Consider the following 23,789-nt stretch of genomic DNA (forward strand, 5'->3'; position numbering starts at 1 on the left):
ATATATATATATATATATATATATATATATATATATATATATATATATATATATATATATTCGCAAACAGAATGGACTGAATTTAATCCCCTAATTTTCCCTTGCCCAGGCATATATGCTAGATTTGACAGAATGGGGTGAATATGAGAGAAATATTTAGGACTGGATGAAGAATGGGTTCAGGGTGAGGAAAAACCACCTGTGACTCTGAATTTCAATGACCAGAGTAGTGGCAGGACGCCTACCAGAAATACCAGAGACAAGAGAATGGGGCTTAAAAACTAGGACCAAAAATAAAGATCTGGAAATCATTTATAGAGAGATGTTAGTTTGGAGCCTAAAGGAGCTAATGAAGTCATCTGAACTTAATGTAAGTTATGAGTTAATGAGGTCACCGAAAAAAGGAAGAGATGAGGGTACAGGTAGGGTTGAAAAATGAGTCATCCCAAGAGTCAAGGAAGGAATCAGGGACAAGGTACTGTATGGTTGAGTTAAAGTCATGATAGAAACAATAAAAGTTTCTCACTGTTTTATTGAAGCGTTTCAAAAATAGAAGCAATTTACTAGATTGGTAACATCTTGGGATTCAAATGTTACTTTGTAGGAGGTCTTAATAAAACAATCCACTGATCTTAAGGTTTTTGACAACCTATTTTACTGCTTTTCAACCATAACAATGTGAAAAACTCTGTACATTGTCAATTGTCATACACAGTTACACAGAGATATGAAAATCACTTTACATACCTTTTGTATCATCATTTTCCCCTCTGAACTTTCTGCATCATCTTCCTATCACGTCCTAGTGTAAATTCAAATTGTTAAACGTTCACATCTTTCTGGGCTATTGTAGCTTTTGCAGTACTTTTATTTATTTATTTTTAAGACAGGATCTCTCTTTGTTGTCTATCTGATCTCAAACTCCTGGGCCCAACCTGTCCTCCTGCCTTAGCCTTGAATGCTGAGACAGCTGTGTGCACCACCACCCTGGCACAATACATTTTTTAATCTCCTTCACTGCTTTTCTAATACCAGTGATGCTTTGTTTTTCTCAGGCTACTTTTTCCTTCATACCAAATACCTTTCAATTCCGTGTTTATGAAATATATTTCTCCTTCCCTTATACTTAACTATTTCCCTGTCTTGAAAACCCACCTTCTCTAGGAATACCACCTCTATGTTTAGTCCACTGCAACTGAGGGATGCTCACAACATACTTTTTAACTGATATTAAAAGAAGTACTGCTAGTTATTATCTCAAGTTCTTACTGACACTTGTTTTCCTGATTCTCTCTTTTCTTTTCTTTTTTTATTGTTAAAATAAGATCATTTATTGATAGAAACAATAAAAATTTCCATATGCAAATTTTGACAATTATATCAATAAACCCCATATAATTTTTTCTAATGCAGTATTTATGGCTCTTTGGTCATAGTTTTTGTGGAATCCTGATTCTCTTTTGCTTCCTGTTTAACTAAAAGCAAATAAATTACTAACATTTAAAAACAAATAGAAAAGGAATAATCTTAGCATGTTTATATACTTTATCTGATTCCAAAAAGTATTTTAATGTGCATATGCACATATGTATATATAGATATATAATATACACACAAATAGAATTTAACAAATAGATTTTGTAAAAATTAGGGCAAAGAGGAAATAGAGAATAATTAAGTTGAAAGACAGAAAAAGTTAGTATACACAAATTCCTGTTATTAACTACATGGCTCCTAAAATTGAACAATTACATCAACTGCCAGCCTCCTGTCAGCCAAATAGGGGAAAAGATATTTAGTAAGTTAGAAGATAGAAGCAAAGCAGAGGAAGTAAAGATTTTCCTGGTACTTGGATCTTTATAAGGACTTCTGAAAGATACCAGTGGATAATTTCCTCAGCAACATTCCTGCTGTCAATGTAAGTTTGTATTGTACAGATTCTTATTTCAAGCTTGGGGGATAATAACCAAGTGAAGTTCAGTTAAACTCATGCTGTTTCGTCAAAAAGGTGCTTTACAATAATAGATATTTCTCTGAAATATCCAACTTGATCCAGAAAAGGTTTTAAATGTTAGAGCTTGGATAGACTTGTGTTGTTCAGGCCTTTCATTAATGTTTATTGTTTAATAAAATTTGGGCAGTACATAATTCAAGGTTGTCTTTTCGGCAAGAAGATGGAGTGAATAATTCTATCAGTCTTGTTCATAGTTTGAAGGGTTTGGCCCTTTGTGTATCCAGCACAAAGAAGCATTCAACCTTGCTCTGATTCACTTTTTAATATCCTTAGATTATGAATTAGCATTTTTAAATGAGTATTTCCATGATTTGGAAAACAGAAGAATGGGAGGAAAAATTGCCACAGTCTGGCTGGGCACAAATGCCGCAGTCTGGCTGGGCACACAATCACGAGCCACCACACAGCTTGTAGATTCAAACAGCAACTCTTTATTCCCGAACTCACACCAGCCGTCTACAATCATGTTCTGGGGAAATCCACGTTCTCTGCCCAAATCCACACTCTCTGCCCAAATTCACCTCCACTGGGCTTCTCTCTCCAAAATATACTGTCTGAATCCCGTGAGAACTCAAGGGGAACTCAGGCAGCAGGATACGCCCTATTCCCAGCAGGAATAATCTTAAACCTTAAACCTGGAACCTAAACTGGGAACGCCCTAAACCCGATTATGTTAAACCGGGAACACCCTAATCCGCCCTGGTCATTGAGCAAGGTCACCTACATTCAATGTCACTACAAAATGTCAGCAACATGGGGTACGCTGGCAAGGAAATTGTCATACCTACTTGGCTAATGGCTCCCAGCAAAAAATAATAACTCTTTGCTGTCCACTTCTTTTCCAACTCTGGGCTATTCAAATATCTAAGCATTCATTTTCTCTCCAAAGGTCTCCCAAAAGGATAGGAAAACAGAAACAACATCAGCAAAATATAAAACACAAGTAACAAAATCTCTGCATTTACCAGACCTTAACATGTTCAGAAGTTATAATTTTCCAGTTTAAAGTTTCTAGCTATTCTAAAGCCATTTTTCTCTCTTTTTCAGTATCCTAAATGTCACCTTTCATGCTGCTTAGCCCTGATTTTCAAGGTAACAATTAGAATTGACTCACCTTACATTTCACATGCACGTACAAGACCCATACCAGAGGGCCTAGAACCTGATCTTGCACCATGTGGATAATTTTTCACATTTCTTCTGGAAAGATATCAAAACCAGGCAAATCTACAGTACTGTCCTTCGTTCCAAAGAGATGTAGCAAATACTGCCCTCTACTGTGGGGATGCTTCGTTTGACTCAGTTATGTTAATGATCAAGTGACAGTATTCAGGTGCTGATTTCAATCATTTTGGTAGAACAATGCTGTTGCTAATTACTTCATCATTATCGTATACATTCTTATTAAAAAATAGAACACAGAAAAAGATGGAAACATTTCAGCCTTGGCCACATACATTTATTATCCTCTGAAGTCTGCATAATCAAATATCATAGTGCTGTGTCTAAAGCATTAATAGAACTGTTTAGATTTCCAATGTTTTGAACTAAGAAAATACCTTGCCCAGTGGGGGGAAAAGAAAGAGTTCTCATAGCATTATTTTAATAAACAAGTTTGTGAAATAATTCTAGCACCAGTTGGGCTGTTTTTCTTCCCTTTGCCATTATTTTTTTTGCAGCATTTGCTAGATTGCTAATATCCAAATTCACAATTTAAAAAAAAACCTGGCTGTTTTTAAAGCTCTAATAATTTCTCTATGATTTTAAAGGGTTAATTATACATGTTTAACAGTGGTGGATCTTGTTTAGCCAAATATCTTTCATACAAAAACTCCTTAAAGAAATATTCAACTAACCAATGAGGGCTAGGAGTATGGCTCAGTGGCAGAGCACTTGCCTAGCACATATCCTGCCCTGGGTTCAACCTCCAGTGCTGCAAAACAACAACAAAACACCACTATCCAATGAAATAATTACATATATGCACTCATGTATATATAGCATGCTTTAAAAAATGTCATGTAATATAGCAAGAGCTGTGGAAGACAAAACCTTGTAATTCTAAATGGTCCCATGGCTTCTAATAAAATCTGAAGTCTAAACCTTTCTTTATCTTAATTCAGAAACTTTCAGTACTTACTGCAAGAACTAGCAGGAGAGTCTAGGCAAGCTAGATTCTAGTACATGGTTCACCAGCATCTGCAAAGGCCTATTTCCCCCAGACTTACAAACTGAGGAAACAGCCCTGTTTCTTTTAGATTCTAGGCTGCCTCTGACTATTTCTCACACTATAGTACTGAAAATTTAGTCTGCATAAAGCACCTGGGTAAAGACTTTCTAATTCTAGAAGTGCTTGGAAGTCTTTGTGTTGGGTTCTGAGCTTCACTTACTCATTCACTGTTTTCATTCTTTTGGTGGAGTTGAATCCAGCTTATCCCATTTCCTACAGGAGCAACTCTCAATTCCCTCTAAATATTAGATATCTATGAAACTATTGGACACCCATTCTAATCAGATGCCAGCTAATTGTTTAACAAATTTTAGTCTGGTTTACTCAATCCCAAGTGGTTAATAAAACCCCACTAATTTTTGACCATCTTGTAAGATACTTTTGCAGTTTTTTTTATTGTACTGAAGATTGAACCCAGAAGTCCTCTACATTGTAGCCACCCTCTCTAACCCTCATTATTTTTTAATTTTTAAAGTTTTGAGATATGCTCTTGTTAAGTTGCCCAAGCTGACCTCAAACTTGAAGACCTCCAGCCTCAGCCTCCTGAGTTATATAGGTGTGTACCATTGCACATGGCTGCTTTTGCAGTTTTTATGCATTGCCTTGGAGCTGTATTAATGCTTACATTCAGTGATGCTTATTAATAATAATGATGTTAATACTAATGATTTTCTACTTCTTCATATTCTTCTAGCATTGTGTTTTTAACTTAGCTCCACATTTTTTTTTTTCATTTTGGTTTTCTGTGCTGCAGGCTATGTAAGTCAAACATTTCTATGCCAATTAGAATTTCCCACTCTCTCTCCCTTTAAACAAATTGGAAGTATTCCCAGCACAGTGATTTGCTGCACACTTGTGTCTTGAGGAGTCATCAGTCCACAATCTCCAGAATTAGACATCTCCAGAATTTGGAGATCTCTTTATTGTATATGCAAAGTTAGTCATGCATGTGGACAGTGCATCTTTCTATATTTTGTCATCTTGATTTTTTTGTTAAGTCATTGTTTCTATAAGTGCTCTGTTAAAATATTATTCCCCCATAGACTGCCATACTAACCATTGACAGTAGTTTGTTAAAAATCTGGCAGATTTGGGTAGAACTAGCCTCCTGCTATTGAGACTACATAAGTCAAGCAATACAACATTTCCTCAGCATTCTGAAGAACACTTGAAGGAACATTCATAGGAGTTGGCAATGTTTCCTAGAAGGGTGAGCTATTGCCAAACTAGGTGTTGCAGACTTCGTATTAATGAGATTTCCTATATTAAGGTGTCATCTAACTCTTGGGCAATTACTCACTCTGCAAATAACACATTTCAGGACTCTGATTCTAATTATTCCATTTATTAATTTGGAATTTGACACATATATGTTGTTCTGACATCAACTTATATGGTATTTTCAGTTTGTTTTCAGAAGGACACATTCATTCTAATTCCAGCCAAGCATTTTTTTTCCTAAGGTACTTCTCTTTAAGATATGAAAGATTATTCTTTCTGTGTAAACAAGTAAGATGCCACAATACTTGTTTAATGAGGAGTTCTCAGGGTATTACTATAGGGATTTATAAAGTAGAGTCTATATAGATGATGGGTAACCCCATAGGACAGTTTAATCTAGACAAAGCTTGAAATAATGATCCTACTACTTGAGCTGAAATAATAATGGCAGAACAAGCTTTACTGAGGCAGAGGCAAAAGAAACCGAAGCAGACAGTGCATTCATGGATGCTGACGTTCTCCTTGCAGGACAGAAGGCAGAATGGTGGTAACATTTGTTCATTTCACATTGCTGTGGCCTTGAGAAAATCCCCACTCCTGGTACCAGGGTCAGAACCAAATTAGACAGCTGTGCCATTTCTCATACAGGAGAAAAAAAGACGTAAGCAAGTTTGTTAGAGAAACTGTGCTACGTATAATCCAGCTGTATATTCTCGGTGATTAAGGAAAACAAATGCTCTTTGCAAACTCATTATAGATTTAAAGTTCTTTAAGTTTCATCAGGTTTCCACAGAAACAAAGAGTTTGAGACAATAGTCGAGAATGCACAAACCATCAAATAAGTAGATTTTAATTGTTCCTATCTAGAAAAATTATTCAGGTAACCAGCTACATCAAAGACTATTAAACTTTTTAATTACTCAGGTAGAAAGATGGAGAATGTCATCATTATCTATCATAAGAAGAATCTGCATTAGATAATGCTACTTGAATTTTGAGCTAGAATAACATACTCAAGGATGCTACTAACTGAAGTGCCATTTAGTACTCAAAAGTAATCATATGCTTTAATTATTCATAGGGCACAATGCATGAATTCACAATACTAATTATGGTTTCAAAAAGTGTCTTATGCTATGGTTTACTTATATAGGAGTATCAAATGATGCAAAATAAAAGTATAAATATTTGCAGCTGCCATAGATATCATGTGCATGGGATGTAGTTGTTTGTGTGGTCAGACTTCTTTCAGGATTTATTAAGTACTTGGTAGTTTTCATTGATTTAGAAGAAGTCTTGATGATAGTATATTCATTTACTAATTATGTATAATGTAAGACTCTATTCCCTGCTTTTGGCTGGGTGCTAGGGACACTGAAGTGAATGAGATAGTACTGACCTTTCTGGCACTTCTAGTCTTGTATGGTGAAGTAAATGAGGGTACTAGTGGCAGATTTAAATAGATTTGTAGCCCCTCATGTTCTTTAGTACAGTCACATGCTGCTTTACATTGGGATAGTTTCTGGGAACTGCCTGTTTAGGCAGTTTAGTCATGCACAGGGTGGACTTACACAAACCTAGAGGATGTACCTCACACCATGCCTAATCTATATGGTACAACCTGTTATTCTAAGCTACAAACCTGTTTAGCATGTTACCACACTGAATGCTATAGACAGTTGTGACACAATAGTAAGTATTCATGTGTCTAATATAGGAAAGGTACAGTCAAAATACTAAGGAATAGGAATTTTTACAGTTCCATTGTAATTTTATAGGTCCACTGTTGTATATGTATTCCATTGTTGACCAAAATATTACTATGTGAGGCATGACTGTTTATACATTTATGTTGAGTATTTTACACATTCACTCTTATTAGGGAAGATGAAGAGACTAAATATCTGAAAAATAAAAATACATAATGAATATACTTTATTTGGAATTAGTAAAGATATTTAACATTGTTTCTCTATATCATTCTGTTTTTACTCTTTTTTGTCATAGTATATTTTGTTTCTCCTTTGACAAATCTCAAAAATAAAGATCATCAAACACACCTGTACATCTATCACTCAGTCAAATTAGAACAATTAGTATTTTTATATATTTTCTTATGCCTTTTTTTTTACATAAAAACATTGAGCAAAACATATGTCTTAATACAATTATGACTTCACATTATGGTTTTTTGTTTAGCTTTATATCACAAGCCTGCTTTCAGATCATAAAATATTTTTCATGAATACCATTATTTGTTGGCAACATATTATTCTATTATGTCAATATGCCTAACTTACTGACTCATTTATCTGTTGTTAGATATTAAGCTTCCTTTTAGGTGACATAGTCATAAATATCCTATATACATTATAGCCTTTGATAAAATTTCTGATCACTTATTCCTGATTGATTTCTAGAAGTGGAATTCTGGGTTAAGTTTACAACATTTTTTTTTTTACATCCTGATTTTTTTTTTTATTGGTGCATTACAGTTAAGCTTACAACATTTTTTAGGCTCTTAATACAGTCCAATAAATTGTTTTCTGGAACAAGTGAACACATTCACTCTTCCAGGAGAAATGGATGCCTCGTTATATGCTTCCTGGCATTGAAAAGCATAACTTATTTTTCTTTGTAGAATTGCTACACAAAAAAAGATATGTTATTCTTCTTTTGTCTTTCTTTGGTTTACTAAGCTTTGCTGTATTTTCATTTTATTTATTAGCTCCTTATACTTTTTACATATCTATATTTTGAGGGGGTTACTGGCGATTGAACCTCAGGGACATTCAACAACTGGGCCACATCCCAGCCCCATTTTATATTTTATTTAGAGACAGGGTCTCACTGAGTTGCTTAGCACCTCGCTGTTGCTAAGGCTGGCTTTGAACTCGCAATCCTCCTGCCTCAGCCCCCCCGAACTACTGGGATTACAGGTGTGTGCCACTGCACCCAGCTTTTTATATTTTTTGTGAGTTCATTCAAATTTATATCCATTTTTCTGTTGGAATACTCTTTTTTTTTTCTTTTCTTTTTGTACTGGGGATTAAACCCAGAGGTGTTCTGCCACTGAGATATATCCCAGTTCCTGTTTATATTTTATTTTGAGACAGAGTCTTGCTAAATTGCTCAGGCTGATCTTGAACTTGCAATCCTTCTGCCTCAGCCTCCCAAGTTGCTGATGACCTGTGATTGTTAGAATACTCTTACAATTTTTGATTGCAGCAATTCCTTGTCTTGCTCAATATCTTTTCATGGCAACTTGTTCTTTCTTGCCTACTCTCTGATTTTATTAAATTGGGACATGCCTTCCAGCATTTTATAAGGATGCCACATTATTTTCTAAGTTTTTTCCTTTTAGTTCTTATATACAGTAAATCATAAATTTTATCTCTGGTAGTAAATTTTATACTATACCATAAAAATTTCAAAATTGGTTATAAAAAGTAAACAAACAATAAATCATAATATATATGTTGTACATAACACGTATGTAAAACTATTTCTATGAATGCTATATCTTATTTTTCTACAAGGATTGAGCTTTTTAATGACTTTGAAAACATATGGGCTTTCCCTAATAAATCTCTCTAACAATTATAGTGAATAAGTTAGCTATTGCTGTATTATAAAATCACCTAAAATTCAGTGACTTGAAACAATAAGCATTTACTATTGCTGTCTAGTCTATAGGTCGGCTAGGAAGTTCTTTTGTTCTCTGTTGGGCTCACTTGGGTATCTGAGTCAGCTTTGCTGATCAGGCCTGGATTCTTATCTGTGTGGGGGCCAGCCTGTTGTTTGTGGGCCTAGGATGTTCACGTGAGACGATTAGTTCTTCTTGTGTTCTTTCCTCTTCCTACAGGCTAGCTCGGTATTACAAAAAAAAAGTGATCAGAAAGAAGCATGCAAAGCCTCTTGAAACCTTGGTTCACAACTGGAAACTGTCACTGGTGCCTTATTCTGTTGGCTGTGGCAAATTATAAGATCAGCCCAGACTGAGGAGTAGGCAGATAGACTCCACATCTTAATAAAAGAGTGAAACAGTCACAACCCAAAGAGTGTGGGCAAGTAAGCAGGAACAATCGGCCATTACTATAATCAGACTGCCCCACCTAGGCATTCTTTACATCTCCAGAAATGCTTCAAATATTTTTAAATTACCATAATTTTCTAGAGAATTTTAGCTAATATATCTGAATGCCTCCCCAAATCTTTAAATACTGAATGCTAAGAAAAAGAGAGGGTAAGTGGCAACATTAGCATTAACTTCCCAGTCTCATTGATAGCATGTCACACTTCAAAAATCATACCATTTTTGTGGCATATAGGGCTGTATAAATGGCATCAATATGTAGTTTGGAATACATTTGTGTGTGTGTGTGGTTCTGGGGATTGAACCCAGGGCCTTGTGCATGCAACTAAGCTATATCCGCAGCCCAGGAATACATTATTTTTATATTATATAATGAGAAAAAATAATTTTGCAAAGCTATTTTAAAATGTATCAAATATTGGGCTGGAGCTAGGGCTCAGTGGTATAGTGCTCGCCTGGCATGCATGAGGCACTGGGTTCGATCCTCAGCACCACATAAAAATAAAATAAAGGTATAGTGTTCACCAACAACTAAAAAAAAAAAACACATAAAAGTGTATCAAATATTGTATTTGAATAAAACTTTCAAATAAAATCTTTTCAAATTTTGTAGTAAGAAACTTTCCTCCACAAACAGAACGTTTTAAGATTTAGGTTTAATGCTTGAAATGGCTAAATATAGTTCCTGATTAAGACTTTAAAAATGATAATCTGAAGAAATTTTGAGAGAACATTTTGATAGTTAGATAGTGAGAATGAGTATTCTTATACAAGAAACATTTATTTAGGAAGTCTTTTATTTCCTGTAAGCTGGATTCTTTCTCTGTAGTTTGTATCACTCTCCTTTTTAGGACAATGAAGGAAGTAGGATGAAATAAATATTAGTATAGGCTAACTGCTGAAACAAATAGCCCCTAAGTCTCAGAAGATAAACAAATAAACATATATTTCATACTCATATCACCATCCAGTGCAGGATGGCATTGAGACTCTGTCCCATGTGGTCCTTCATGAACTCAGGCTTTTTTCTTCCTTTAAATTCTCTACCTTCCTTCAAATCCTCAGAGTTCTCTCTATTCAGCCAGCAGATGAAGTGAGGGGCTCTGAAGAACTATATCTAGTAATAAACGTGAACATAAGTAATCCTGTCCTTTCATGTGGGGCTAAGTACTCAGAAAACTTCAGGTCCTTGAAGCCTTGGATTTGGATTTTTTTTCCTACAAGTATTATTTTTTTCAAAGATAAAATCCAGCAGAAGCTGGGCATGGTGGTATACATCTATAGACTCAATTCTTGGGAGGTTGAGGCAAGAGGATCACTTGAATAGAGTAGTTCAAAACCAGTCTGGGCAACATAACAAGACCATGTCTGAAACATATGTAGACACACAAAGAGAAGAATTTTTTCATGACAAAAGAGGTAGAGACTGGAGACTACAAGCCAAGGAAGGCCATGGATTTCCAGCTGCCGCTAGATCTCAGAGGAAACATGGCCCCTTTACCACTTGATTTCATACTTCCAGACTCTGGACTGTGAGACAATAAACTTCAGTTTTAATAACTGATAAAAGAAAAGAAAAACTCAGCCAGTACAAAAATTAACCAAACATATAAGGAGATAAGACACTGAATGAAGAGAAGCAAAAATAACAGGCAATAAAATTATGAACTGTGGATATTGAAATTATGAGTCCATAGTGAAACCACTAAGTTTACATATTCAAAGAGATTTTTTTAAAAAAGAATAGGTTTGGAAATTTTAGATAGGGATCTAGCAACTATAAAAAAGATAATATTTTGAAAAAAGAAACAGTGGAAATTCTAGAATTATAAAATGCAATAACCAAAATTAGAACCCAACAAATGAGGTTCAGAGCAAATAAAATATAACTAAGGAGAAACAATGTAGAGCAGACTATAGGTTGGAGAAAATTATCAGAGAAAACTGAGTTGTGGAGAAATAAAATATAAGTAAATAAAGGAGAGTACATATAGAACATACAGGAAGTCTAACCTAGATTCATTTTAGAGTACTTAGGTACTCAAGTGGGGAGCACGTGTCCATGTGCAGATGGGCTGGATGTCATCTGACATCATGGAGACAAGAAACACTGACCTAATACTACTCATCAAGCTTGCCTGGAAAAGACTGCAAAATTAAGACATGATTTATAAATGGAAGGAAATCAACCTGGACTGGGATATGGATTTTGACATTGAGGGCTTGGTGCTTGACTGTGAACTATTTGGGAATCCTGCCATTCTGCCTTATTCTCTCTTTTACTGCTTTAGTGTGAGAAATCATTAGTTGAATGTGCCTGTGTAACTAAAGTCAGATATCATCCAAATATCAAATTTGACTTCCTCTGTCAAACTGTAACAGAAAGTTATGTGAAGCTTACATTTTCTTTTAAAATGTCCTTGAAAAAAACTGAATGCCTATGGATTAATAAAACTTATCAGGAAAAAGAAATAAAGAAATGCCCACGCCAAAATTGGTTATTGTAATCTCACATAGATGAGACATGAATGCACATTATAAAAATAACCTCCTCTTTTATTTTTAAAAAGCATTATTGCTTTTGCTTTTTAAATAACATATAAATTCACTGGGAAAATTTTTTTTAAATATAACAAAGAGACAAAATTCATCTTCTCTTCTTCTACCTAATGGTAACTACTACTAATATTTTGGTCTGTATCTTTCTATAGTTTTTCCTATGGTGTTTTGGGTATGTGTTTCATTATTTTGGAGACTAATGATAAAAGAAGGGGTAGGCCTGCTGCCCATGTTATTTTATGTTTTATTCATACATTTACTCCCTAATTCATTCAATAATATTAAGCACTTCCTTTGTGCCATGTCCTGCATTGGGGACTGTCATTATGTAGGCATGAGGATTCCTCTCCACCCCCATGTGGTGCTGCTGATGTTGCTAAAGACAGAAAGACAGGGCCTGAGGCAGGAGCAATTTTTGTTACCTACATATGACCTTATGGAGAACCAAGGTGTGTAGGGTCTCAGTGGACTAGCTAGAGGGAGCAGCTTCTACCTACTGGATGGAAGAGTAGAAGTAAACTAGAGTCAGTTTACCTATTCACTCGTAGGCTCCCTGGCCTCACAATCTGAGGAAAAGATTAATGGTTAATAAAATAATAGCTAGCTATTTATTGAGTATTATATTCCAAATAGTGTACTCTATGCATAAGTCATTTCATTGAACTCTCACATAAATTCTGTAAATTAATAACCAGCACTTTCTGAACACTTATTATGTGTCAGGCACTGTTAAAAAATTTTTTATATGCAGTCAAGAATTGAATCCTTAGCAGCCGGGTGCAGTGAAACATGCCTGTAATCCTAGAAACTCAGAAGACTGAGACAAGGGGAACACAATTTTGAGACCAATGTTAATGAGACCCTGTCTCAAACGAAGTAAAAATAAAATGGCTGGGGATGTATGTAGTTCAGTGGTAAAGTTCTCCTGGGTTCAGTCCCCAGTACTGCAGAAAAAAAAGTAAATAAAATAAAGAATTGACTCCTGAGGACAAACCTGAGATGAGTTCTCTTATAATCCCCTTTATTGATGAGGAAACTAAGTTCAGAGAGATTTGTTCAAGTGACAGAGCCAGTGATTCCAAAGCCTTTACTTATGTTTTCACCCATGATCTGAATCCCCATATCTCACCAAATTCAATTCTGAAATTTTGAGTGTTACTTCTTGGACACTTCTACATCAAAGCCAGTGCAAGAAAATATTTACATTTTTTAATATTTTAAATTAATCTTAATAAAAGATTAAGATATTTTTTGGGGCAGAGATTTTTTGGAGTTGATTTTTTTTTGGGGGGGGGGGAGAGACTTCCCTCATTTCTTTGGCAACCAATAATCTCTTCTTATTATATGAGTGTTTAATGTGATAAAATAATATATAACATAAAATTTCCATTTTAACAGTTCAGTAGCATTAAATATGTTCCCATTGTGCCACCATCGTCACCGTCCATCTGCAAACTTTTTCATCATCCCAAACTGTATGCAATAAACAATAACTCTATATTCCCCCAACCACTATTGTTTTTAAAGGAGATAGGTAATTATGTTAAGCTTTATTTTTCTTTATGTGAATGAGCACATAATTGTTTTAGTGATCTGCAGGAGAGGGCTATTTGTTAATATGATGGCAAATGCAGCACCTACTGACAAAGGTGTATAATTTGTAAAACAGCTGAGTGGGCAAAATTCTGATTTTCAGTTGCCCTAGGCACTTCAGTGCACTTCTGATAATGATTTTCCTTGGGCATGTAGTTATACTGATAGAAATCACATCCATGCATAAAGAGTGAGCTTAATTATACATAACTACATACCTAATATGAGGTTTTACAATTTTTTAAATATACCTTCTGATTTACAAAAGATGAGATACTCAATTCTAACTGATCTCAAGAAAGCAGCTTCTGAGTGTGAAAGTCTTATTATTATCCTTTTTTTACAAAAAGACACTATTTTGCCTTCCCTTCTCTCTTCTGGGAATTGTTTTCATTACATGGTGATTCCACAATCTCCTGTGGTCACTGCTGTGACTCCAAGGTCAGGCAAATGCACAAAAGCTGATTTAGAGTTTTGGGTGAAGTTGGTGGTAGAGGAAAATTAACATTCTCACTGAGAATGAAATTTCTTCACATTCTCAAATTATTTGTACTGAGCCCAATCACTTGAGTTCAAAATAATAATAATAAAAGTAACCAAAATGGTTTGGATGCTGAGGTATCCAATGCCCCAGCCACTTGTGCTAAATGCTTTACATGTATTATTTAATCCTTAATTCTGTGAGATTAGAACCAGATTTCCATTTTTATAGATGGGAAAACCAAGGAACAGAAAATTTATGTAATTTACCAAAAATGCCCAGTTAACAAGTAACAGACCGAGGATTCAAATCCAGGCAGTCTAGAGCCCTTGCTCCTAGCTTCTCCATTAACACATGCTCCTACTCTGTCAGGCTTGACAGCAACATACCCTGGCAAGAGTGCCAGGGTTAAATCAAAAACTAGCTCTCAAACCCACAGCACCCTCAAGCCCCTCCCTGGCTGAGGTGAGTGTCTTGACTCAGAACCAGGCATAAGGTCTGGAGGTAGAATCTTTGCAGTGAGGGAAGGAGAACAGAAAGACAAAGATCTTCAGACTGCATTTGTATCTGGTTGGTGAGAGGAGATGGGGGGGTGGCGGATGTGGGCACCATATGTACCTTCCCAGAGGAGTCTGGTTATTCTTTGTGCTGTTCTTTCAGGTTTTGTGCCCCTTTGCCCAGGTCTCATACTTGCTGTCCCTGTCTTAGAACTGCTCTCTCTCTCTCTCTCTCTCTCTCTCTGTTTTAAATGCTTTCTCTCTTGAGGGAACTCCTTCTCCAGAACTTAACTGTCTGAATTACTTACACCTTTCTAGTCTTCTTGAGGACTTGTACCTCTGTACTGAGTATAACAGACTTTCATGGATTGTGAAGACTTAAGATCCTCAAAAATATTTCTACCTGCAGGTTGAAAGTTCTTGTTCCTAGAACATCTGTTTAACCCATGAACATTATGAAAACTACCTGCACACACATTCTTTGGGGCTAGGAACATCAGGAAATGTCCTATCAGGAAAGGTAGGCTTAAACAAATGGATGCTAAGGAAAGAATGACTCCTCCCCCTTGTACTCCCTAATTCTCCCAGGAATTCGGCCATAGCATTCTTTCTGAATGAAGTTTTCAGACAAAGGAGCCCTAAGTGAGGCATTTCTGGACAGCAAGGAGTATTGATGGATTGGCCTGAAACTGAGGCAGCTCAGCCTCCTGCATCCTAGGGATTGCTCTTGGTGACCCAGGAGCTTTCAGAGGGACCTGAGCCACCCAGTCTCTGATCTTTCACATTCTAGAGGGCCAGAAATGCTCTTGCTCATGATTTGTTACTCATGAAATACAATCACACACAACTTAAAGTGAGCAGAGGTGACATTTCCTTAGCTTTTTCACTGCTGTGACCAAAAGACCTGACGAGAATAATTTTAAGGAGGAAAAGTTTATTTGGGGGCTCATAGTTTCGGAGGTCTCAGTCCATAGATGGCCAACTCCATTGCTCTGGGCTGGAGGGAAGGCAGAATATTATGGTACAAGGGTGTGTCAGAGGAAAGCAACTGGAACATGGCACCAGGAAGCAGAGAGAGAGAGAGAGAGAGAGAGAGAGAGAGAGAGCTCTGCTCAACAAGGACAAAATATATACCCCAAAGGCATGCCCCCAGGAACCCATCTTCTCTAGCCACACCCTACCTGCATTACCCCAGTTAATCCCTTTGTACTGATTGGGTTAAGATTCTGATGACCCAATATTTTATCTCTAAACTTTTTTGCATTGTCTCACACATGAGCTTTGGGGGACACCTCACATTCAAACAGTAGCAGGCCTACTTAAAATGATGTCATAAAGGGCTGGGGTTGTGGCTCAGTGGTAGAAGGCTTGCCTAGCACATGCGAGGCCCTGGGTTTCATCCTCAGCACTACAGAAAAAGTAAATAAATAAAATAAAGGTATTGTGTTCAACTAAAAAATAAGTATTAAAAAATTATGTCCTAAATAAAAATATAAAAGACTAGATTTAGGACAGATTCCTAAAAGGTACCAGCTAAGACTATGCCAGAAATACTCTTTCACTTCCACCACACTCTTCTTTCTTGCCAACATTTTACACCATTGTTAAGGCAATACAGGGTCCACTGTCTGTGTCCTTAACCTAGTCTGAAAACACTGCCCCTTTTGGTCATTACCCCCAAAGCCACTGTCTACATCAGAGTGATAGGAGTTTTCAAATTAAACCAACCCAAAGGCAACCAGTATTAATCTCTTTCTTTTCTTTATTTTGTTTTAATGATAGCCACTTGGAGCCAGTGACTATTTGGAACTATCTAGGAATTTTGACACAGTATTTTTACGAAACATTCCACAGTTTACGCTGGCAAAGAGGACTCAAGCTCGAAGATTCATAACTCTCATCGATAACTTTTATGATTTCAAGGTAAGGCTGTAATACATTTTCTCAAAACTACACATTTTGGATTGCAAAACCAGGTGACCCAGGATTCCTGGCCTGGAATCCTGGCTCTACCACTTACTTCTCCTCTCTGCCACAGCTTCCTCGTCTACAAATCAGACTTGTAATAGGATTTATTTCAGAGTGTTGTCATGAGGACTGAAAAGGCTAATCCATTTAAGGTGTTTGAAACAACACTTGGCCAAGGCTGAGTGGTGTACAAGTACCATTAGTAGCAGTAGCAGTTTTACAGTCAGACTCCCATCACAATTACTCTGCTGCGTTAATGATTCCATCCTTCTACCAGAAGGATCACATGCACCATCTATGATCATCAACACAATGCTTGGCCCAGACCAAGTGCTTAATAAATATGTGTGGCCTGAATAAATGGTTGGCTGGTAGAAAAATGAATGAACAATATTAGAATTCTCTTGCCCTATGACCCAGAAACTAGCATTATACCATCTTGTTGTTTGTTTATTGGGACCCGTGTGTTTCCACCTGGATTGCAGAACCACTGCTCATTCATGAAAGGCATTGTAGCTTAGTGGTAAAAGAGTGCTTGCTGGAGCCAGGCTGTCTGTCCTGAAGACTGGGTTAGCCTCTCTGAGCTTCAGTTGCCTTCTCTAAAAGAACAGGATACTCAAAAGAATTTTGTGAGGGTGAAATGAGTATGTAAGGTAGTAAGAACATTGTCTGGCATATAGCAAACTCTTAGTAAAGGTGAGCCACAATTAATAGTATACAGCTGTAAATATATATTGTCAGTAAAGATACGTGTATGATGTTAAATTAGAGTTAATTTAAACATGGTTTTACTCCCTATTTCTTGTACAGAATTAAATAGAGCAGTAATTATAAGATCAAGGGGACTTGGGGGAAGACAAAAAACAGAATATTCTGCAAGGGTGAGGTGAGGTTTCAATATTTTATTTTCTCATTCATTCAATAATCTTTATCATGCCAGACACAGTGCTCAGTGCTAGAAATTTGGGAGTAAGTGACATTAGCCGTAAAATTTGGGAGTAAGTGACATTAGCCGTCACAGCACCTGCCTTCTTGGAGCTTTTAGTTGTGTCAAAGACCTGTGACTCACATGGCCCCAGAAGTCCATGTTCAGTCACCACTGCAGGGTGACTTTTTGGACATTATGGTACTGAGAGTCTGGGGAAAGCACAGGGATCTGAAAGGGGTAGATGAGGGTGGCACAGGGAAATCTTCTAAGGACCATCTTCATTAGAATCGTCCAGGCTACTTAAAATCCAGATTCTAGAGCTCACTCCATCAAATGAGGACCCAGCATGGGTCCTGGAACAGGGGTTTTATATAAATGCTAAAAGGAGTGAGGGCTGAACTCCATGCACAGGATGAAAGAGGGTAACTAGGGCAGGGAGTTTGCAGCCAGGGCCCCAGGATGGATGGGCTGAGCACAAAGGACAGCAACTGCTGCTCATGGACACGCTTGTGGTCAGGAAGTTAGGAGAAGCAGAGGCAAGGTCCTGGAGCTGGGATCAAGGCCCATTGACTATGAATGTCTGCCTTCTGCAGAGACTGCTCCCCACTAATCACAGGGGGTCCAGAGTAAAGAGTATGAGCCTGGAGGTGGCACTGATCTTACAGGCAAAGTCTTCAAGAAGGAAATGGTGGAGAGGCATTAGTAGGTCGGTCTTAGATTGGAGGATCAAGAATTTTATTATTTTTGTATTTCACCTGGAAATACTTTAAAGAAAGCCTGTGATCCCATCCCTCAGTCCCACCCGCTAGTCCCACCTCACTCCCACTTTTCATTTCTTTATTTAAAGATACAAGGATTTTTCTAGCAGTGTAATGGACCACTCTCTTAACATTTGTTATAACTAAATCACACATTTAGACATTATAATCTTTATAAAATATAGGCCAGGTTATCTTATTTCAGAATTTGAGAGCATTAAACAGATTTTATTCTAGAGTGTATTCATAGAAATTTGTGAAATAAGGATATTGTCATCTAAATAATGAAAAAAAGTGTCATTTGTAATGAAAAGAATTTATAAGAAGGGGTAGGAGGCTGTTTGGATATGGGAAAGCTAGTCTCAAATGTCAACATGTTCTTTTAAAATATTGATGTATTTATTTAAATAATGATTTTAAAGGGATAGCTGAAAACAAACCTAGAATTCTTTAAACATCAAGAGGAGTATGTTTTATATTTAAACTAGTAGACAGACGTCAGCCCAAAAAATGCACAAAAGATGTACAGCTGTTTCTGGTATCTGATCACATACACATATCTGCTCACTCAAATACTTATGTAATAAAGCAACGTTAATGTAAATCTTAGTCTTTTTTGAAGAATGTTCTGGCAGGATGTTGATATAAATGTACATTTTGGAAGCTCAGGGTTGAGGACTAACATGCTGAACTTAACTTGTCAGCTGTGCAGCAAAGTGGTAGCTACTTTACAGTGTGTCCTGGCGCAGATGTGATCAGCAGCAGAGTGTGATGGTCTTGGTCCATTTGCACTGCTGGGACAGAATACCGTAGATTGGGTAATTCACAAATAATAGAAATTTATATCTCACAGTTCTGGAGGTTGGGGGTCCAAGATCAAGGTTTGGACAGATCCTGTGTTCCTCTTGTGACTCTCTCCTGTAGGCCCCAACTCTTAATACTGTGTGGCATTGGGACTAAGTTTCAACATGAATTGGAGGGAACACAAACATTCCAACCATGGCAGAAATGGAAAAAACATCAGATTAGACCCAGAAGATCTGGGCTGATGTCATGAGCTGAGACCTCAGCAGTTCTCAAGTTTCTCACTGAAACGTTTGCTCCTTAGTTCACAGCATGGTATAAGCTATTTGGAAATATTTTGAAAAGTATTATGCACTTTTAAAATATAATTTAACTACAAAGCACTAGAAAAATTATGGACATTTTCAAAGCAAAGATCCAAGCTTCCTGATGTGACAAACAGATCTTTATTTTGTGAGAGATTTTTCTTACTTTCAACTTGTAAAATATAAAGAGTAACACCATTTACTCATTTTCCTCTATTTCAGGTGCGCATAATTTGCTCCGCAACGACTCCTATATCAAGCTTATTTTTGCATCAACATCATGACAGTGAGTTGGAGCAAAGCAGAATACTGATGGATGATTTGGGACTGAGCCAGGTAGGCAATATTAACATAATCTCTTTTTATTATAAAACAGCTTAATTGTTTTTGGTTTGATACCTGGCTACATTTTGAAGAATGCAATATATAGTTAACTATTGATTTGCTGCTTTCTTCTAAAGCCAGTGTAGCAGACTTATTATCATTCTCAATATCACTAATTTACAATCTTAAAGTATAAGAAACCTTAGTGATTGTGCAGATCAATGCTTCGTTTTGCATTTGGCAAAAATGAAGTCTAGAGAGATAGACTAATGGGCCCGCAGCCACTCTGCTGGATAATGGCAGGCCAGACGTGAACCCCAGGAAATGGTGTCTGGTTCCAGGCTCATTCTGCTACACCATGATGCCTTTTCTGGATATCCTTCTTTGTGATCGCTGGATTCATAGAGATCACACCAAGAGCGTGGGCTGGCTTGACCAGGATGGTGGAGTGCTCAGGAAGGCTCCAGCTTTAAAAGAAATCTATGATTGGGGCTGGGGTTGTGGCTCAGCGGTAGAGCACTCCTATAGCATGTGCGAGGCCCTGGGTTCGATCTTCAGCACCACATAAAAATAAATAAAATAAAGGTATTGTGTCTAACTACAACTAAAAAATAAATATTAAAAAAAAGAAATCTATGATTATCTCTAGCCTTTATGCAACAAACATTTATGAAGCACCTGTGGGTGCCAGGCTCTGGGGACACTCTGTAGGGGACAGATTGGTTCTGGCCCAGTTCTTCTGGAACTTGGAGTCTAGATTCACCCCAGGCTAAACACAAGTGACTTTTTCCTCTGTGAAAACATTGCAGGGTATATTTCCCAATTATAGACAACTGAAATATTAATCAAAATTTAAAGCTGTTAACACTCCTTCCAAAGCTAAGGATCCTGTTCTTCCAGCCCCAGAAGTAAAAGCCCATTTGGAGTGAGTATGCCCATTCCATATTGACCTGAATAGAAATTATGTATTCTCAGGAGTTTGGGACAAAAAAGCTTGTAATTCTTTAAAAAGTGCTTTAAAAAATGTGTATTTCTTAGTCTGTTCAAGCTGCTATAACAAAATACCATGAAGTAAGTGGTTTATATACACAGAAATTTATTTCTCACAGAAATTTATTTCTGGAGTCTGGGAAGTTCAAATTCAAGGTACCAGATTTGGTTTTTAGTGAAGACCCACTTCCTGGTTCACAGATCACCATCTTTTTATAAGAACCTCCATGGTGGAAGCAGTGAGAGATCTCTCTGGACCCTCTTTTTAAGGTCACTAATCCCATTCCTAAAGGTTCTGTCTTTAAGACCTAATCAACTTCTAAAGGCTCTACCCACTAATACCATTACCTTGGGGTGGGGGAAGGGGTAGGGTTTCAACATATGAATTTTAGAGGGACACAAATATTTAGATCACAGTAGTGTAGAAATAATTAGCTACTTAAAACCCCCTATGCTGGGACCATTTGAAATGGTTCTGGGAGAACCAAGAACAATACTTACATCCAAATATTGTCTTTTAAAGAATATACTTGAGGAATTACATCAAATCATTTCTGAAGTCATTTAATCATAGGCCTTCAAATTTTACCTCCTGGGATCAGGACACACCAAAGTAAGCTCAGTGCTTGGGGCCAATAATATATGAAGAAATTAGGGAAATGTGACCTCTGGGTCACGAAGGTTCACAGTGGATCAGAGAGAAGATGGTCCAGAATTTTTCTCTGAAAGAGCATAATAGCAAACCCTAATGAAAGAAAGGAAAATTCAAAGCCACTTAATGGCCATGAGCCCACATTGGTATCACTGGTTCCAGGCTATTAAAGGGCCTCACAGAGACAGTGTTCCCAACTTAACCCTCAATGAGGGGACCACGTATCGCAGAAGCTGAGGACCAGAAGCAGCTCTGGTTTTTGCAAAGTCAGATCCCAGGCACATTCTCCAGGACCCAGAACCCAACAAAAGTGTCCAGAGGAGGCAGAGTCATAGACATGCCAGCAGCAGAGTGGATATCTGTTCACCCTGTTTGGAAAAAGCTATTTGTGGTTTGTCCTCAAGGAGCCCCCTTAGGCAGTAGGCCCTGCCTGTGAAGCTTCAGAAGCACATCTCAGCCTGTTCCTAACTTAGCAGAATACTATTCATGCCATTACTTATTTCTGATGTGCACTTTTGGAAAAAGAATTCCTTTTCTATCTGGAATGTCCCTAGAGGTTTGCAGAGAACTCTCATTCTAAACAAAATCTTTCATATTTGGATTTTCTAGTATTATTTAAGCTTTAATTATTCTTGTAATGTTTTTTGTTTTAAGTTTTTTCCCTGGTAATTTGTTCTGTTTATTGCTTATAGGTTTGACTATAGTTGACTCTCTAGTCTAATTTGAAAGATCATATATGAAAAAAATATATTAAAAATTTTTAATCTAAATAGGTTTACCTAAAGTTTTTTAAAACCTGTACTTAGTCCTGTAAATTTCACTTGGGGTGATTTTAATTAGTGCTGGGATTTTCTTTGTGTGTGTGTGTTTTTTTTTTTATGACCAGGACTCGGCAGGACTCTCTATGTTTACTGGAGAAGAGGAAATCTTTGCATTTCAGCGCACAATTTCCCGACTCACAGAAATGCAGACTGAACAGTACTGGAATGAAGGGGACAGAAGCAAGAAGTAACTGTCACTTTCACATGAATAAAACGAGACAAATGGTTAATGCAGAGAGAACTCTGTATTGTGAGACTTGAAGGAATCATTTTCTCATCATTAATTATGCACTTTGTCCCCTGGACCATTTTAATCTAAAATTACTGTCAAAGATTTAGTGGATTAGTAAGTTAAAGACTTACCATTTTCACAGATGTACTTTTTGCCTATTTATGTGGCCTTATTTCTGCACCACAAAATTAAAATCATCACTCCTGAAGATTACTGTAAAAGTAGACATTTTAGCTTCACATTGAACTACTTGAATGAACCTTGAATGCATAAATATACAGTAAATACAAATTGTCTGGATAGCACCAAGCTTTTGTGGCATGGTGATCTCACCTTATGAAAACATCTTTTATAAGAGGGTAAAGCAAAAAATAAACCATTTCAATTCAAAACAAATCCTTCTGATCTTATTATAAACTGAAGGGAATAACGTTTTAGAATGTTAATGTGTGTGATTCTTCATAGGTTTTTGTCTTTGAATTATTATCAACCCTCTAGGCCTTCAGGTTTCCTTAATGTCAGAACAAGTGTGACTTTAACCTGGGGTTAAGGTTGGCAGGCAGGGCCTTGTCTCATGGTGACACAGAGTTGCCTGGACAAAGAGGAGTATGACAGCATCAAGTCAGGAGCAAGTCAGATCCCTGCCCTCACCCTCTGCAGGCAGTGGGAGGGCAGGTACCAAGAAAGTATCAGCGAGAGTGTTGGAAGGAGACAGAGTCACAGACATCCCAACAACAGAGCCGACGTCTGCTCATCATTGTCAACAATGCCTTCTTCCACTGTCCATCCACACCGGCTTTCTTTGCAGAATGCCACTCCCCACGCTTGCTGCTGATTCTGCAGAGTTGGACCTAATAGTAAATAGGAAAGAACACCCGACAGTTCTCTTTTAAATAAAATCGGATTTGTCCTTCATTGAGATCATTTCTTAATTCATTTAAGTAAACCTGACTTTGCTAACTATTTTCAGAAAAGTGATCCTGGTTGAGACTCTTCAAAGAATCTTAAATCCAGAGCCAGGGGGTGGGGGTGGGGGGATTGGAGAAAATAAAATCCACAGTCTTGTGAAAACCAAGGATTGTTTGGGGGGGGGGGNGTCGGAAAAGTTCATTCATCAAAGGTCAGGCGTTTGGAATAAAATTTCATTTTTCATAGAAACAATGATTACAATTATCAAAATAAGTAGGCTGTTTGAACCTACCTAGTATTTAAGAATTCATCCACATTAGTCTGTTTTGGACATTAACTGATAATGTAAATCAAGCAGATAGATGGATGGATACCCAGTCCTAGGGAAAAGTTTAAATAAGGGCTTC

General features: G+C 37.1%; 1 protein-coding gene across 3 annotated transcripts in view; it reads left to right on the forward strand.

Annotated features, from left to right (window-relative positions):
- The window catches only part of Afg1l (AFG1 like ATPase), a 198,995-nt gene extending 175,607 nt beyond the window's left edge, over nucleotides 1-23,388 (forward strand). For 2 of the 3 annotated variants that reach the window (XM_048784887.1, XM_048784924.1), the window contains 4 exons: nucleotides 3,062-3,106; nucleotides 16,474-16,614; nucleotides 19,677-19,790; nucleotides 22,307-23,388. In XM_048784887.1, the coding sequence (XP_048640844.1) occupies nucleotides 3,062-3,106; nucleotides 16,474-16,614; nucleotides 19,677-19,790; nucleotides 22,307-22,432 (426 nt within the window). In that variant the 3' untranslated portion in view covers nucleotides 22,433-23,388. The remainder of the gene's footprint in view (nucleotides 1-3,061; nucleotides 3,107-16,473; nucleotides 16,615-19,676; nucleotides 19,791-22,306) is intronic. The other variant, XM_015499929.2, reaches the window with a different exon arrangement.
- The last annotated feature ends 401 nt before the right edge of the window (nucleotides 23,389-23,789 follow it).

This window comes from Marmota marmota, unplaced genomic scaffold, assembly GCF_001458135.2.
Source record: "Marmota marmota marmota unplaced genomic scaffold, marMar, whole genome shotgun sequence".
Taxonomy (NCBI): domain Eukaryota; kingdom Metazoa; phylum Chordata; class Mammalia; order Rodentia; family Sciuridae; genus Marmota; species Marmota marmota.